Source organism: Gavialis gangeticus, unplaced genomic scaffold, assembly GCF_001723915.1.
Source record: "Gavialis gangeticus isolate Ggan-Ray unplaced genomic scaffold, GavGan_comp1, whole genome shotgun sequence".
Taxonomy (NCBI): Eukaryota; Metazoa; Chordata; order Crocodylia; family Gavialidae; genus Gavialis; species Gavialis gangeticus.
In genome coordinates, this window is record NW_017729024.1 from 112,206,762 (window position 1) to 112,224,919 (window position 18,158).

The 18,158-nt window shown below is 40.4% G+C and overlaps 1 protein-coding gene across 13 annotated transcripts in view; it reads left to right on the forward strand.

The window, feature by feature from the left end:
- Nucleotides 1–18,158, forward strand: part of MPDZ (multiple PDZ domain crumbs cell polarity complex component) — a 160,769-nt gene that overhangs the window by 128,093 nt on the left and 14,518 nt on the right. For 10 of the 13 annotated variants that reach the window (XM_019517582.1, XM_019517583.1, XM_019517584.1 and 7 more), the window contains 13 exons: nt 3,622–3,784; nt 4,405–4,601; nt 7,262–7,353; nt 7,654–7,744; nt 8,043–8,123; nt 9,363–9,455; nt 9,540–9,614; nt 12,497–12,674; nt 13,931–14,076; nt 15,369–15,452; nt 15,568–15,761; nt 16,218–16,365; nt 17,975–18,061. In XM_019517582.1, coding sequence (XP_019373127.1) covers nt 3,622–3,784; nt 4,405–4,601; nt 7,262–7,353; nt 7,654–7,744; nt 8,043–8,123; nt 9,363–9,455; nt 9,540–9,614; nt 12,497–12,674; nt 13,931–14,076; nt 15,369–15,452; nt 15,568–15,761; nt 16,218–16,365; nt 17,975–18,061 — 1,629 coding nt within the window. The remainder of the gene's footprint in view (nt 1–3,621; nt 3,785–4,404; nt 4,602–7,261; nt 7,354–7,653; nt 7,745–8,042; nt 8,124–9,362; nt 9,456–9,539; nt 9,615–12,496; nt 12,675–13,930; nt 14,077–15,368; nt 15,453–15,567; nt 15,762–16,217; nt 16,366–17,974; nt 18,062–18,158) is intronic. The other 3 variants (XM_019517589.1, XM_019517594.1, XM_019517586.1) reach the window with 2 other exon arrangements.

An 18,158-nucleotide genomic window follows, 5' to 3' on the forward strand; every position in this document is an offset into this window, starting at 1 on the left:
CCCCCCCCCCCCCAACTCCCTTCATTTTTTGGTATCACTAGCAGGATACTGATAGCCTAGGTGGCTAAAAATAGTTAGATTCTCCTTTTTAGTGATTAATTCTTAATTGAACTTATGAAAACATAGAAGAATATAGACTTGATTAAATCCTGTCCTAATACACATCCATTCAACTCTGATTTCATGCAGTAACTTGTAGCTGCTTGTGCATTTGGAGAATGAATTTAGATGTATATGTGTGCTTCTTCAATTAATTCCTTAAGGCCTCACATCTCAAATCATATAAGGAATATGTATTGTATGTTATATATAACCTGTCCCTCTAATTGTAAATGGGAGGTAAAGGGAATAGAAGTGAAATATGAATAATTGCCTATATTTTCCAAATAAGCCCTTATATATTTTTTTAAAGTTACCCATAGCTATATGCAAAACTTATGTTTTTGCAGTTTCTCAGAGTACAGCCTTTTGTTATTCCTGCTGTTTTTATGGAGAAAATTAATAAGAAACAGATTCGGAAAACTATTTGCAGATTTGCTGAAACAGGGTTTATGTTAGGCCAATTTTGGCCATTTTAAAATGAAACATGAATTTGCTGCAGGGAATAAAATATCCCTTTGACATGAAAGGAGTTGTTCGTGTCTAATGCTACAGATTGTGAAAGTACTATAACATATGGACTGCTGTTTTCTATTACTGTAGGAGGTACCGAATCCAGTTAGGGTTACCTTCCGTTGTTCCCCAACTAACCCCTTTGCTCCCACACCATTTAAGGTTTGTCTCAGTACTAGTGGGTGTTGCACATTCTTTGTGTGTTGTCTTAGTGTTTACGTTTGAACATGGCATGTGATTATCTCAGATGTACTGCTTTTCCTTCCAAATATACCCACTACATAGAAAATGAGGCTGCTGTATGTTTTCTACCTTTTAGAATATGTTTGGATTTGACCAAGGTGATGCTGATGGCCAAAAGGATTTATGTTCTGTCAGGTGTTTGTATCTCAGTATATCATGAATTAAAATGTTTTAGTCTTCTCTCCAGGGCCCAATTCAGAGAACAAAAGTTTTGTGTGTCCATGAATGAGAGGGTCGAATTCTGTCCTTGGATATGCATGCCCAACTCCCACTAACTTCTAAAGACAGAACTTGACCCTGTGTGTTTTAATCACTGTTAGCACTTTACTACTTCTACTCTTAGGTCCCTCAAGAAACGTGGGGCTCTCATATTGATTTCATGTCAGCATTCGCTTAAACTTCAAACATACACACAGATTTGTCCATGTACTTGTAGGGAGTGACATGAAAACTTGTTGATCAAACATGGCTATTTCTGCTTTATTTTGTCAATCCATTGAAATGTATTCATATATTAAATAAGGATACAGCAGGTTTTCCAGATTAAATCTAAGGGATTTTATTGTTTTATTGTGATTTCTTTCTGTGTACCACAACATTTTGCAGAGTTATCTTAAAGAACAGGAGTAAAAGGCTGCATTACTTTGATTTAGAAAATATAAATGTTTGTGTAGATTACAGGGCCTTCAATGAACGTGTAGAAAGTATTCAGAGACTTTACTGACATTTTAGAATTACTCCACCTTCATCTTGAGGGAATATTATGCTATTTATTTCTGTCAAAGTATTTTCATTTGCAGTATGAAAGGGCGCCATAAATGTTAGGTGTTTTTTACTATCACTGAACTCTGATTCTGTAATTAAGGAAGTTCTTTCCAATAACTATGTTACTGGTGTTCTACTGGAAATCCCAATAGCAAGCTGCAAACGCCAACTTCCCTCTCATTGCTACTATTTGTACAGTGTTCCTGAAAATTCTCCCATATTTTAGTATTAGTATGTCAGTTCTCACAAGTCTATGATCAAAACCTAAATGGAGACTGGGATGAGGGAAAGTACATCAGTAGGCTGCTTTGTGCTTTGATTTTTCATATACATTTTCAGCATCACTTATGCAAACAGATTCATATGTGTAGAACTTGCTCAAAGATACAGGTACCAGGGAACAGAGCTGTGGCTTATGTAAGACCATGAACCTTTTTCATTATTACAGCAAACACCGAAGTATATCCTTTGGTGTACGATGCCTGGAATGTAAAGGCATTTAAACAGATGCCCTTCTAGGCTGTAATGATTTTAACTTCAAGCATTCTCAGCCTTTTTCATACTTATTTATTAACTCCTTAGTTAAGCTTCTCAATAAAAGTTCAAGATGAGAGGTAGAAGACTCTGAAGAAGAGGAATCTGAAGGTTCATATAAGAAAGTATAATTCTTTTTATTTTTTATTTTGAGAGTATGCAGACAAAGAAAGTAGTTTGTTTCTCCTGAAGGGTGAAAATTTTCACAGATTTTGGAAGGATTAAATCAACGATTTTTGGTTTTCTTAGCATACTTTCAGTGGAATACTGAGGTGATAAATTACCATAATTAATATCTGTAAAGTTGTATTTCAATAGCATCCTTAGTTAACATGCTCACGGTGATGAAAGTGAAAATCTTTGGCTTTCAGGAATAGCATCTGAGAGTTGTCTTCAACCTTTTCACTAGAATGAGATAGCTGAATCTGATGTAGTGAAGGAAAATGCTGGGTGATATCAGTACAGTATTTGCAAACTGCAGTATTCTGAAATGATTTTCAAAAGAAGTTCTATAGGTGCTAATGCTCAGACCCTGACTTACCAATTACTAAACTTGTGTGGAGTAATATGAGCCTCATAATTAATTAAATGAGGTCCTTGCATATGACTGGATTTCTTGCCTAGTGTTTACCATTGATCATATGTTAAATAAACAGCAAATTCTACAAAGTAGATTGCACCAAAACATACACTCCATGATCACATAATCTTTGGACAAACTGATTTTAACAAATTTTTTCCCCTGTAGAATAAGGATTTGAAAATTTGACCATTCTTTTGTAGTGCTAATTTTTATGCACATACATTTCATTTTTCTTTATCAGTACAAATACATCAGGCAGGCAAGGCCCAAGAGGAGTTTTTCTTCTTTTATGGTCAAATCTTTCTCATTTTTGCATTTAGTGGTAAGCTATATAGGAAGCCTCTAAACAGGATCTTGGAAACGGAAATCTTACAAAAAAATGGATTTCCTTACAGTAAAATGTTCTTAAAATTGTTCTTTCAATCAATATTTCAATTAAATATCCTCCCTTTGAAAGATTCCTTAGTACCATCCTAACTCCTTTCCTTTATCTTTCTTCACAAGAAAATATATTTACTGAACTTCTTTTAAAGCATAAGAAAACAAGCTTGTGCAGATTTGATATTGAAAAATCATTTCAGCCTTCATTCACGTAAGGCTCACTCTACGATATGAAGCAACGCATAATACTTCACTGAATTGGGCTTTTAATGTTAGTTTTGTTTGTTAAAAATGCATTGAGCCTTACTATATCTTGCTTAGCATTCTTTTACGTCTTTTATCTCCCACAGCTTTTCTGTGCTGTTTCTCATTTAGAATTCCTGTTGCTTGGTATTTAAATTTCAAAGTCATAGTCATTGCCATTTTGACATTTCCACATACTAGATTGGCCTGCACAAGAGGCTGCATATGCTTAGCCATGACATTTTTCTTGTTCTCCACAGGCATCCAGTCAGTCAGAATCAGAACCAGAAAAGACTTCATTTTGTAATTTGCCTTTGCCCCCTCCTTCAGCCTTTTCAGGAATGAGCTATGATATTGCACAGTTATCTTCCAGCCAACTCCCAGATGATGCAGATAAGGAGGATGAGTTTGGTTACAGTTGGAGTAAGTTTATCTTTTATGATGATAACATTTTGAAATGCTCAGGGCTGAAGTAGGAGGAGAGCATGTGCTAAAGTGTATGTCTTCATTTTTATCTGCTGAGTAGTCTGGGTGTAAATTGTTATCAGCAGCTTTCAGTTTTGTTTGGACAAACACACGCACATTCTTGAAACACCAGATTGTTTGCTCTTTTTTTATGCACTCCTTTTCAACATTGGTCCTGGTGAGTGCAGGTTCTACCCATTGCATAATGGAACAGTAGGAATTTCAGTACAGTGTACCTGACTCGTGGCAGTGGCATTGACCGTGCCTGCTTTCTGAATTCAATCTCACCTGTAGTTAATGGAGGGGGATTATTGCTTTGCAAAATTAAAAAAAAAAGTGGAAGAGATTTAATTTTTTGGTATGGGGAGAAACCAAGAGAAGTTTTGGAAACATTTTGACAAATAACATTAGTTTTAGCAGAAAAGGAGTAGGTTACACTCTCTGAATTACTTTAGTTATTTTGGGATGCTGCAGTTGCATGTATTAGATGCATAAGTTAATCAGCTGCTCAGCTTGTTAAAGTTTGTAATAGGAATTCAGTTCCTACCACACTCAAGTTTTCTCCTGTTTACATTTAGGAAAGATAACACAACGTTATGGAAATCTGCCAGGAGACCTTCATATGATAGAGCTGGAAAAAGGAAAAGCTGGCTTGGGACTTAGTCTTGCTGGCAACAAAGACAGATCTAGGATGAGTGTCTTTGTAGTGGGAATTGATCCAAATGGAGCAGCTGGAAAAGATGGCAGGTTGCAGATTGCAGATGAGTTACTTGAAGTAAGTTTTTAGCAATTTATACTTAACTATAAGTATGTTGATTGTTGCTACATCAGAGAGTTAGGTTCTTAATGCACCATAAAGGTTTCAGTTAACCATCTAGTCTCATAATCCCAATAGTTTCATAGTTTCTAGGGTCAGAAGGGACCTGAACAGATCAAGTCCAACCCCCTGTCCTAGGCAGGAACGAGTACTGGGATCATAATACCCCAGCCAGATATCTATCCAACCTCCTCTTGAAGACCCCCATGGTAGGGGAGAGCACCACCTTCCTTGGGAGCCCATTCCAGAGCCTGGCAGCCCAAACCGTAAAGTGATGCCTCCTGATATCAAGCCTGAACCTACACTCAATCAGTTTGTGGCTGTTAGTCCTTGACCCATTCACCACCACCCATCTGACTGTGTAGGCATCAATGCCACAGTCGCCTAGTTTTTTATGAGCATGGGGTGAGAAACAGTGTCAAAGGCCTTCTTGAAGTCCAGGTAGACTTCAATATTATTCTCCTGTAATCAGATTTTTCATACTGGTATGCACCTAATGGTTGAGATTGGAACTTTTTTTTTCATCCAGACCAGTACTGCATAACATTGCTATAAAATAGGGGGAAAAAGTTTTGGCATCATAGGGAAGAGAAGAACGTACTTTTAAACAAAGGAAAATAGTATGTCATCCAGCTATAGTCTCACTGCTGCCCCACCAATCTCTGTGGACTGCTGTAGATCATTATATAATTACAGTTTTGTCTGGTAAAATACGCTATTATATATACTGGAAAGTGTTGTTTTTTCTATTTTGTATTATATGCAGTGGGAATATAGGGCACATGCCTGACATCTGCTCCAGTGCGTGCTAATTAGCATGTGTTGGAGCAGACTTAATTAATCACACACTAATTAGCACGACCCAGCAGCCTCAGTGTCGTGTATTCAGCATCCCCACACTTCAAGAAGTTGGAGGTGGTGCTTTAACTAAAGCTTGTCAAATGAGCTTTAGTTAAAGTGCCTCCGTGTGTCAGTCAGTGTAGTGCACGTGTAGCCCCTACCGCCTTTTGAAGTGCAGGACACTGAATACACATGACACTGCAGGTGCTTTTAATTAAAGCCGCTCCCAGGAGTCACTGTAATTAAAGAGCCTCCCCCCACCCCCACCCTGGAGCACATGTAAGGATGCCTTTAAGAAAGAGGAAGTCATGGGCTCTGATGATTTTATGGTAGGGTTTGTCCCCTTTGTGGGGAGGTCGCTAGACTGACTCACTTCAATATATGTCCTCCACACTGTAACGGGCTTCCCTAAAGGCCTACCCTATGCCTGTTCTCCTACTTCAGTTCCCCTTATTGGCCGCCTCCACTCTCGTCTGCTGTGCCTTTATGCCTTCAAAAGTTAATAAATTTGAGAGGCTGCCTTCAGATATCCAGAGTTTGGTTTTTGGTGCCTTGCCCCACCTTGCTCATCATTAGGCTTCCAGTCATCATACCGTAACTGTAGCAGGTCTCTCTCTTGCTCTCTTGGCTCCCCTGGCCCAAGTATCAAGGGAACGGCAGGCATCTCTGGCCTCCATCACTCTCTCTCCCTATGCTGGATCTCTGGCCTCACCCTGCTGCACCCATACCCTGGCCTCGGCCTCGGCCTCCTTGGCTATAGCCCAGCTCACTCTCTTGGCCCCTTTACAGGGCTTAAAACCCAGCATACCCCAGGCACCCTGCTATGTTGCCTCCTTGTCCCTTACAGCCACCATCCAGTCTTGCAATGGAACACAAACCCCAAGCAACAGAAACAAAATATGTAAGTTATCTCACCATCTAGCATACCTGAAGAGCACCTTCTTTTGTGAGGATCTGAGCCTTGGGCCCTGGACTCAAGCTTATATGGCTCTTTCTCCTCCTCCTCCCAATCCCTGGGTCTGGCTTGCTCTTAATAAAGCCCAAGTCCTGCTAATCCCTTATTCAGCAGCTCAGTGTTCTGCTGCCTGCCCTTGGCGCTCACTGGTAGAGGCCCTGAGGAAACTCTCATCTTTCCTTCAAATTATCCTTAAAATGGACTTCACCAATTCTCAGTTTGAGGGCTTACCACATTTTTGTGCTTGCACCATCAAATGTCATTTATAAAAATGCGTTGTCTGAGTAAATCATTGCCCTACCCTGAAAACACACTTACTTTGATCACATTTAGAATTCCTTTGGGCTTCAGTGGAACTACTCAGGTCAAGTCACCCACAGGCATAAATGGTTTCAAGGTCGGGTCCTTGTACTGTAAGTGCCTTGACATGAAGACTGTTGTAAAGTGGTTAACAATGTTGAGATACAGTGAATAATACTAATTTTCTTGCTTGATATGGATGGTTTATTTCTTGTTGGCAGCTTTACACACGAGTTTTGTTTTATTCCACCACTAGTGAATCAAGCTATAATCAATGAGGAATGAAAAAAGATTTGCCTCCTAGGCAGTGTAACGTAGTAAAGGACATCTTTAGTACATGAACATCTGAAATCACACTAACAGTTAGGGAAGAGCACTGATAGATGGTTAAAGTCAGGCCATAATACATTGGAGACTAAAATTTTTAAATGGTAAAGTCAAGCAAAGGGGGATTTTGCATAATTAAGCTAAAATGTAAAAAAATTAAAATTCTCAAACTTATTTGCCATTCCCACTCACATAGATAAATGGACAAATTCTCTATGGGAGAACTCATCAGAATGCCTCATCTATAATCAAATGTGCACCATCAACAGTAAAAATCATATTTATCAGGTAAACACTGTTTAAAGTTTCTTAGAAATGTTTTTTTCAGTTTTGGTACAAGCAAATTTTTATTTTTTTAATTTTTATTAAACCTTTCCCATGTAAAAATTTTACCTTTGTTTTTTGTGTATATGCTGCTATGACAGTAACTTTCTTTGAACACGACATGTATTATAAGCTTTCTCTTTTTTATAGCTGTGTTGTGATTTCCAACAACATAAAAATAAACATAAAATAAATGAAGGCATCCTATTAACCTTTTAGTAGGAAAGTTGGTGATGCTGTAACATACGCTTTAATATATGACAGAAATGAAGATGCAGTGAATCAAATGGCTGTTTGCCCTGGGAAATCAATAGAATCTTCACCTTCCACTTCAGGGGCTCTTCAGAGTCAAGAGGTAAAAACAAATATCTGGTTAATTTATTTCATTAAGATGATGACAGTTTTCTGTATAGAAAAATACCCTATTATTTGTTATGGTTTAAAGACAGAAAATGTTCACAAGGAAAACTGAATGGGATTTGAGCACAGCTGTGAAACATCTTATGTTCCTGATTATGAGGAGTTACACCAGTATAAAGTGGTCTGTGTGGAAAATCAGAGCCTCTGTTGAAGCATAGGCTTCTTTAATGTTTTAAGGATGAACTAAATGCTTTATAAAACACTTTTTTACATTGCTATACTCTCTCTTCCAGAAAGAATCAAATCCTACAAATCCGGTTACAGCAGTAGATTTGAGTTCATATAAAAATGTTCAGCATGTTGAACTTCCCAAGGTAATTTAAAGTTTTCACAAAACTGAAAGTGTGCAGGTTGATGTGCACCTTAATCTCACCAAGTGTCACTTATGAGGCTGTTTTCCTTTGTGGGCAGAGAAACTATTTTCCTTTCCTTGGAGGTAGGGATATGAACTTCAAGCATTCTCCTCCTGTTTGCAGGTAGGACCAAAACCACCCCAGGATTAGCACAACTTCAGTCTCTCAGCTAGGCATTTCTCCTATTTAGGCAGGTCACACGTGCTTCAGAAAGAATACACTCCTTGCCCAAGGTGCAGAATTTCAGTAAACGGTTGTTAGGGCTTGGCACAGAGGTTACTGGGACTTTACAGTTAAGAAAAGGCAGGTGAGGGAATTAGGGGACAGGTGTAGGACTTGGCTGTACATGGTATGACCTCATGGGTACAGACTCAGTGAGAGCTATGCTAGCTCTTTCCTTCAGTGAACTTGTTTGACCCAGCAAAACTGTTTAGTTTCAAAGCATTGAGCAAAGAGGGTTCATATTTTGAGAGAACCAGTTCTTATACTGCTACAAATGACTATGTTCTTGAAATTGGTTAATTCTTGTCTGTGATGAAATCATTGACTAAATTGTTCCAAATAAATTAATTAGCATACTGTAAGTATCAAGTCCAAGCAACATATATACTGTTAACAAAAAAATCGTACTTATAAATTAAAATGGCTATGATCATGAACATGGCAAAGGAGGGAAAGAAAAATGTCTCCTATCTTGTAATAACACATGGAAGAAAGCTGTATGCAGGAGATTAAAGAGCTGAGATTTTAAGGTTAGTCAAATGCATCATTGGCAACTGGCCTTCTCTTTCTAACTGGGAGTAGATACCACAAGTAACAGTGTCCACATGATTTACTTACATATTTCTGGGTAAAATAGTCAGGAAAAATTCATGCCACCACAAATCTTTAGTAATTTCATCAGGGCAAGAATATATTTTTCTCTATCCCCTGCATTTCCCATTCCCTATTTTTTCTATAGTATACAATAGTATTTTTTAACTTTTAAGTTAGAAGTACTTCACAGCTATTTAGGTTCTCTAGCATGTTTAATGATTGGAGGAGGTGGATCATTTGCAAATGAATTTTTATAGTTTTAGATGTATAAGGAAAGCCCAAACTTCCATGCTGTTTACAAACATCACCATAGTCTCATAAATACATGTACTTACACTTTGCTAAATGCAGCATCTAATGGATGATAGTTATTATTTCCCATAGGATCAGGGGGGAATTGGTATTGCCATCAGTGAAGAAGACACAATTAATGGAGTGGTTATTAAGAGCTTAACTGACCATGGGACAGCAGCAAAGGTGAGTGAATTAAATGCCAATCAATTCAGGAAAAAGAATGGAAAATATTTCCATACTGATATTTTCTGTTAATTTTATTTCCAGGATGGACGGATGAAAGTCGGGGATCAGATACTGGCAGTGGATGATGAAGCAGTTGTGGGCTATCCCATAGAAAAGGTGATTTAGGAACATACGGAGTTCTGTGACCTTCTGAGGCAAATCCCTACCGGAATTCATCTCCGTTTCTGTCCTTGTGGAGGAGATCCAGTATGGTTGTATTGGTTGTGCTCTGGAAAGTAGAGATTAGGCTAAGGCTCCTAGCATATGTTATTCCATCAAGCAGCATAGTTTCATAGTTAGCAGGGTTGGAATGGACCTGAGCAGATCATCAAGTCCAACCCCCTGCCATGGGCAGGAACGGAAGCTGGGGTCACACGACCTCAGCTGGGTGATTATCTAGCCTCCTTCTGAAGACCCTCAGGGTAGGGGCGAGCACCACTTCCCTTAGAAGTGGGTTCCAGATCCTAGCCACCCTTACTGTGAAGTAGCGCCTCCTGATGTCTAGCCTGAATTTACTCTCAGTCAACTTATGCCCGTTATTCCTTGTTACTTCCAGTAGTGCTCTGGGGAACAGGGACTGTTCCATCAAGCAACAGATATTGTTGCTTGATGGGAACTGTCATGTAATGACACCTGGTTCACATTCATAGGCAAATTATCCAGAGGGGAAAAAACTGTTTGGGGAACTTGCTTTGCCAGCACTTGCCAGCAAGGAGATCTGGACAGTTGCTGGCAACATAGATGACGCATAACAGGGGCACTTGCCCCCCCGTGACAGCGAGCACTCCAGCTGGTAGGGGGACATAGAGACTGCTCCCCATTAAACCTCCCCTCCCCAGTTGCTGGCTGGCCTGCTGGGGGACACCCTGCCTCCTGTTTGTGCCCTGCTGGTGCCTTCCCAGACTTGGAGGAGACCTGGGCCTATCAGTCTCCCTCCCACACCTTCAGCTGCTAATAAGACATGAGCTCTGAGCTCCCCCTGGGTGAAGGAGTTGCACCCTTGACCCTTGCACAGGGCAGAGGAAATCCACATGAAGAGCAGGGTGTGCAAGGAACGACAGGGCTCAAACTTTTGGAACATCTTTTGATGTGCTTTTATGGATGTGCTTTCTTTTGCCTTTACTAGCAGCTTTCCAAGCAAATTCCCTTCCTTTCTCTTAGATTATTATTGTGTGTAAGTAAAGCATAACAGGTTGATTGTCTGTTTACATTCTGCATCTCACAGAAAAAAGATGCTAATGGCTCTTTAAAGAAGCAGCTTTGTCCACTGGTTGGGGAATGGGAAGAGGGTCCATGAGTTTCCTGCTGAGGCACCCTGGAGCAGCAAAATTCAGCATAGAGTTCTTTGCAGGAGGGGTTAGAGGAAAAAGAGAAAACAGTCCACCCTAGTATGCTGGAGGACCTGGCCAAACACTGTCATCCTATCTGTAACATGTCACGTGTTCAAATAAAAGTGGAATACAAACAAGCTGCAAAGATATTTTACAAGTAACATCTTTGTGACTGGATGAGAATTTTTGTGGTTTATTATTAGGTAATAAATGTGGAGTGGATATGTGGCATGTTACAATTTATTGATCTACACTTCAAATGTAACTTGTGCTAGAGGCCTAAAAACCAGCATCTCTTATGGCTTGTCTATACAGAGGAGCTACTGCAGAACAAGTTAGTATGAATTTAAAGTGCAACATTGACTCCCTTTTTGGGTAGTCTTATTCTATACTAAAAATCATTTTCTGTACTTAAATTAATATATTTCCAATGTATACTGAAAAAGACACTTCTGGTATGGAATGAAAGCTGGAGTGGAACGGTTATTCCGGCCAGTTTCCCTTAGGTGATAAGCACGTAGAACTGGAGCCACTTATATTAATAGTAGTGTGTATTACATTGCTATTTTATACTAGCAAGGCACTCCCAGCTGGGTAGCATAATTTATGACAACAAATTATTAAACTGTGATAGAACCCTGAGAAATTACTGTATACATAACAGTGTATGATTTCAAGTTTGCTATCTCCGTAGCTTTCAGGTAAAATTTACTCGGTTCATAACTAAAAAAGATTTTTTGTGCTAACTTTGAGCTCTGCAAACACAATCTGACCTCAATAGGGAATCAAGCTGTGCCCTGTCTGGCTTATGTTGCATTACCAGTGTTAGTGATTAGAACTGGGTAAACAGATTCTGCTTGATAAAATATAATCAGAATAGAATCTATTTAATTCTGTTAGCTCTGCAGTGATAACAGAGAACGATGTAGTAAAATTCAGAGTTTGCTGAGAAAGCAGATGTGGTTTAGAGCAAGGAACAGATCTGCTACTTAAAATATCAGTCTGATGTAGGCACTGTTCTAATAATTGCACTTCAGAGCCATGAGCCTAAGAGAAGCTCAGTGTGAGGTACTGCCCATTCTCAATGAGGTCAAAGGGATTAGAAAGCTGCTTAATCCCTTATAAGGATCAGATAGTGTGTTTTGTTCCATTTTTGCTTACTTCCCCAGCATCTTCTTCCCTCATTCTTTAATTCATTTGCTATTTTTCTTATATTTTCTTCTCGAGGCATGAATTACCTTAAAGTATTTGGCTGGTATGATCCCATTCTTCCATTATTCAGTAAGAGCTCTGGTATTGTCTCTCTATAAACAGTATTGATTGATACCAGTTCTCTGGTTTTTCATTCATTACTATATAGTGTTGCAACTAGGAAATCTAACAAAAATTGTGCATCACAACTTGAAAGTTGGTATAAACTGGCATAGTTTCATTTAAGTAATTTAAAACTGATTAACATGAGTTGAGGTCTGGCCCATAGAAATTTGCCATATTTACACACATTGATCAAAATATCAATCTTCCCCCTTGTTCTCATTTCCCACATTGCCATGCACTGGATTTTTTGCTCCAGTTCATGGAACAGTTCCTATGACATTCCTAATAATGTCCTAATTATCTGTTTGTCATAATTAGAGAGTTGTGTTGTCTGTTCTCTTTGTTACTAAGTTCATCAGTCTGTTGAAGACATCAAAGACTACAGTGAAGCTTACGGTCAACTCGCCTGACCATGATAGTCAAATAGCACCACCACCACTTCCCAGTGCTACCACAGGTGAGCCGAAGAGCCTTCAGCAACCAGTGATGGTTCTACCTTCTGGGTCACTGGAATCAGAGACAGTTAAAAGTAAGAACCCTCCTGTTCTGCCCTATCTCACATGAATGAAGTAAAAAAAAAAAATGAAAAGCAATATTATGAACATCTGCAAAGACCTGCCCCAGATATTTGCATCTGTGTTCTAGGACCAGTCACAATTGTTATCCTCATACATTTCTGAGTGCAGGAATTGCTTCCCTCTAGTACCTTAGGCATGGAAACCAGTGTAAAGGCCTTGTTACATGTTACACTGTGAGCTGCATAAATGTTAATTGGTGTTAGTGCTAGCTCAAGTTGGGAATAGGCACACATTTAGGCCAGCAGGGTCCTGGAAGACTGAAAGGTAAGAATCCTCCCTCCTGCCCCATTCCAGGCTTCCCCCTTCCCCCTCTCTCCCCCTCTGCTTACTTGTGGCTGCCTGCACTGATTGTCTCAGAGGAGTAGGCAGGGAAGGGTTAACCTGCTTGCCTGGCTACCATACTGTTGCTGCCAAGCTATATTGTGGGGGTGGGCAGTATAGACTGAGGTACCTATCTAGCTGTAAGCTTTGACCTAAAAACTTTTTTAAGGTTGCCCAGAGCACCAGAGCTCCAGATTAGCTTAAAACTAAAATCCTGGCCTTTCCTCTAGTCAGCAAGCAACACTGCCTCTCCAACATTCAGACAGATATATAGGTAATATTTAAAATGTACAAAAGTTGTTAAAACATAAACAGCAAGAACATCTATGTGCTAGGCCTAGATGTGAGAGAGGTACAAAGCTGTATAAAGGAGGGTATATGTTATACATTCACAGTCTTCCATTATAATATGCATTCTTGTTATCTGTGATCTTAATCACTCAGATATTCAGTTGGTATATGCCCTTATTAATGTGAATACAATTCCCATTCATTTAATTCAGTTTGTTTCAGTGGGGTGCATGTGGTATGCAACTGCTGGACAGCAGACTGTGGTCTAGACACTGAATAAATAATTCAGTTTGCATTGTATATGCCTTTGGAAACAAGCTCAGTATATGTAGGTTTGTGGCAGTTATGAAGGCTAAACAAAGATTAGGGGCAGTGATTTTATCCATTGTACAGCACACCCTTTTTGGAGAAAGAGCTGGGTCAGGAACTGTACAATCACATTAATAATGTTTCAGATTAGGTTACATTTTGGACCCATTTGCAGATATTCCTGTAAGACTGTCAGTGATGTCTCACAATTTTATATAAAGGCTGTTTTTCAGTTACTTGTAGCCACTCATTATAGCTAATATGTTTCATTGTAACTTTTATTTAGATACAAGCAGGTCTTCCACTCCAGCCACATTAGCGTCTGACCCAGCTACATGTCCAATCATCCCAGGATGTGAAACAACCATTGATATCTCCAAAGGACGCACTGGTCTTGGGCTGAGCATTGTAGGGGGAGCAGACACCTTATTGGTTAGTAAATTAATGCTGCTTCAAAATGAGACCATGGTACTAAGTTAAAGTCCCTATGAGAGAGAGAGCTTTTTTTCTCTGCAGGTAAATGTGGGCTTTTTTGGGCAAGTGACTGGAAGCAATAAATAAATTTATAGAACTGATTTCAGCTTAAGAATATAAGGAATGCTATACTGGGTCAGACCACGGGTCCATGTGATCTGGTAGCCTGTCTCTCAAAGGCAATCCTCATCTATGCCCCATCAAGTCCCAGGAACTCCTCCTAGTAAACTTCCTCCTGGCTCTGGCCAAACTCACTGTCTCTTAGAGCAGGAAGGAGGCTTTGGCTAGGAGAAACCCGGCAACTGTGGGGCCATCTTCTAATCACTCCTCTGCTTGTGTCTCTTGGCAGTTTCACTAGGCAGTGTCCATGGGATCCTTGGACTCATTTGAGGGGCAGTGGGCATTGGCCAGCATGCTTTGCTCCATGTCCCCCTCTTGAAACACTTGTTATAAACCTGTGACCCACATTCCCATCCCTGTTTTCTCTCTTGTTGTCCCAGGTAATCAGCTGTTATGCCTCTCCTGGCCTCCCTGATTCAGGGAGCCTTATAGTTAATTCTCTCAGTGGGTGTAGGTCTGCTGTTTCCCTCTGCATAACGACTAGGTCAGTCTCTCTCACAATGGCATAGAGTGAATGCTAAAGGAAAGGTCTTGACTAAGGGTGTTTGTGCCCGAAAGAAGAGATCTTCTTACAAAGACGATTTTTTTCCAACAATCTGAGTTGGTCTAATAAAATATATCAGATTTACCCAAAGAACCTTGTCTGCTTATGTCCTAAGATCAACATGGCTACAACCTATACCCCTGCTAAAGAAAAGAATATTTATGCAGAACCTGGATAGACTGATCCATTTCTTGTCCCTCTCCCCATACAGCTTCCAGCATTCAAAGTGCAAGAAGTCCCAACTTTGAGGTGATACCCCTAAATATCATGTTCAATAACCACTGATGGACCTTTCCTCCATTAGTTTGTCCAGTCCCCTTTTAAAATGGGTTTGGTTGTTGTTACATGTAGAAGAAAATGTAACATCCTTAAAGGTCTTTTGCTTTTAGCATTAGGAACTTGGGTTCTTTTTCAGACTCCTGATTTTTTGTTTTGTTTTGTTTTGCTTTTATTGTTTGGCTACTGCCTTCTCTTTTCACAGCAACATGTTTTCAACATTTGATTCTCTAAAGCTAACATTAGGGCCAGCTGCCGTGTGTATTAAAGGTGTTCCTTCAATATGCAGTGTATTTTTATTAATCCACAGGGAGCAATCATTATTCATGAGGTGTATGAAGAAGGAGCAGCATCCAAAGATGGAAGGCTCTGGGCTGGGGATCAGATTTTAGAGGTTTGGTCTTATGTATATCACTTTAAATTACCATGAAAAAATGTAGTCACCTTTTCTTTCAAGTTATGAACGTGCTCAGTTAACATCCGACACTCAACCTGTGGTTATATTGCAGGTGAATGGGATTGATCTCAGGAGTGCCACACATGATGAAGCAATAAATGTTCTCAGACAGACACCCCAAAAAGTCCGTCTCACTGTGTACAGAGATGAAGCCCAGTACAAGGAAGAAGATATGTATGATGTTCTCAATATAGAGCTGCAAAAGAAGCCAGGCAAAGGCCTTGGATTGAGTATCGTTGGGAAAAGGTATTAATTTTCTGGGAGACTTAGTCTGAAGAACACTGGTGGAAAGGTCTGCCACAGATGTGCTGAGCTTGTGTAAACCTCTATTTGACCACAATTTAAAATAATTTGAAAAATCTATCATTGCTTTTAGATAATTCGTATGGATCAAAACCAGTGGATGATCCGTGTCTTGATTGAGGATATAAATGGTCTTTTTCAGACCATTATTACATGACCCTGTTTTGTCAGTGCCGGCCAGTTCTTTTTTGCAGTAGTAAACAAGACAAGGCAAATAGCTTTTCAGTTTATTTGGTCCCAACTCAGTAGCTTATGGAGTAAGGTACAATGGGATCTAGCTCAATATTACTTCATAAACATTACAGGAAACAGCATTTTAAGCAAAAGTTTCAAAAGCCTGGATAGTAAATTAATTCAGGTGTATATTAGTGTAATACATAATATCTTATGTGCTTGCAGAAATGATACTGGGGTGTTTGTGTCAGACATTGTCAAAGGAGGAATAGCAGATGCAGATGGGAGACTGATGCAAGGAGATCAGATATTAATGGTGAATGGAGAAGACGTTCGAAATGCTAACCAGGAGGCTGTTGCTGCTTTGTTAAAGGTAACATCAAAGAAGACTAAACCAGTGTTTGGCAGTCAATTCAAACTACCCTTAAATTTTAGGATGGATCCAGAGTTCTTGTTCAGACCATCATAGAGATGATGACCCTGGGGGTCTTTAAGAAGAGGCTGGATGCCTACCTGGCTGGACTCATTTGAGTCCCGTTTCTCTTTTTGGGGTTTTTTGTTGTTCTCCCGCCCTGGCGGGGGGTCGGGCTAGAAGATCTACTAGGTCCCTTCCGACCCTTAATCTATGAATCTATGAATCTACGATACTAGAGAATAATTTGGGATAGACATCCAGCTTTTTTCCTAAGTTTGCTGGTGTTCAGCGTTGGATGTTTTAGGCAGTTGTTGAGATGAAAGGAGCGGTGGTGATGCCATGTCATTTTATGTCTTTTAAGACCAGATTATCATCTAACATGGCCATCTATGTAACATCAGCTAAAAAACCTCTCAACCAGTAATTTTTTCACTGAGTCCATAAGTTCTGTTCAAGCTATAGCATATATACACATCAGAAAGATATCCAGGCTCAGTTTAAATGATGTGTGTGTGACGGGCTAGCTGGCAGTGACCTAGCCCAGGGGTTTTGAAAGGGCAAAAGATGATTGGAGGACTTGGGATTCCCTTTCCGCACCAATCAGGCCCCAGAGACTCACCCCCCCCACCCCCCATGTCTCCGATTGGTCCCTTGGGTCACCTGGAGGGGGATAAAAGGGGCAGCGTGGGCTGACTCAGGGGAGAGACCAGTGAGGGACCATAAGGAAGGAGCTTCACAGACCTGGCAAGAGCTGAGCCAGCGGGGCAGGAGCAGTGCCCCGGAAGAGCCTGAAAGAGCAGGACCTGCAGGCAGCAGTGGGACCCTCAGCAGTGCAGCATGCGGCCAGCAGGAGAGGCTCCCCACTGGGCTCCAGGATCCCCTACGAGAGGCTGCAGCCAGCAGGAGAGGCTCTCCCTGCTCCAGGAAGAATCTGAGCAGCGACCTGAGAGGTTCCCAGCTCTGCTTTCAGCTCCTCCGATTGAAGGCCAGGCAGCTCGAAGTGAGGCCGGGACTCCAGGAAGGTCAAGACCCCTAGCAGGCTAGAGCAGTGCCAACAGTGGTGGCTGTGTGGCAGCATTCCTGCCAACCACATGGGAGGTCTGCGTTCAAGTCCCAGCTGAGGTGACTTGGGGTGAGTGAGATAACAAGAAGCAAGTCTTGCAGTGGAAAGGGGCCATTGTGTTTTCTCCCCCTCCAGGTACCAAGGCCCTATATTTCCTTGTCATTTGACATTTTGCATTTTGTGCCTTTTTATATTTCACCAACCAGTATTGTTTGTTCTGCTGTTTGTGTTTTATTTTTTGTTAACCCTGTTTTTTGTTGAATCTTGCCCCCTTGGGGCATGGTAGTGTCCACTATACCCTCTGATTTATGCCTGTTATGTTCCCAATATTAAAAGGTATATGGTTAAATCCCTATTGGTGGTCTGGCTCTGCTCTGTAGGGGGAAGAGAGTCCCTACACCTCCCACAGTGCCTGTGCACCTGCTTTGATCCCTTAAATTGGAGAGGGGGTACCTCTTGGAGTACTGCCTGGGTTACATGTGTTATAAATTACTTGGTTTTTAGTGTTCCTTAGGTACTGTGAGACTAGAAGTTGGAAGAATAAAAGCTGGTCCATTCCATTCAGAGAGGAGAACATCCCAGAGCAGCCAGGTCAGTTATTATGAAACCATTTAGTTTGGAAAGAGTAAATGTAGTTAATCAGCGAAGGCAAACAGAAGAAATCGACTTTACACTGAAAGTGATTTTC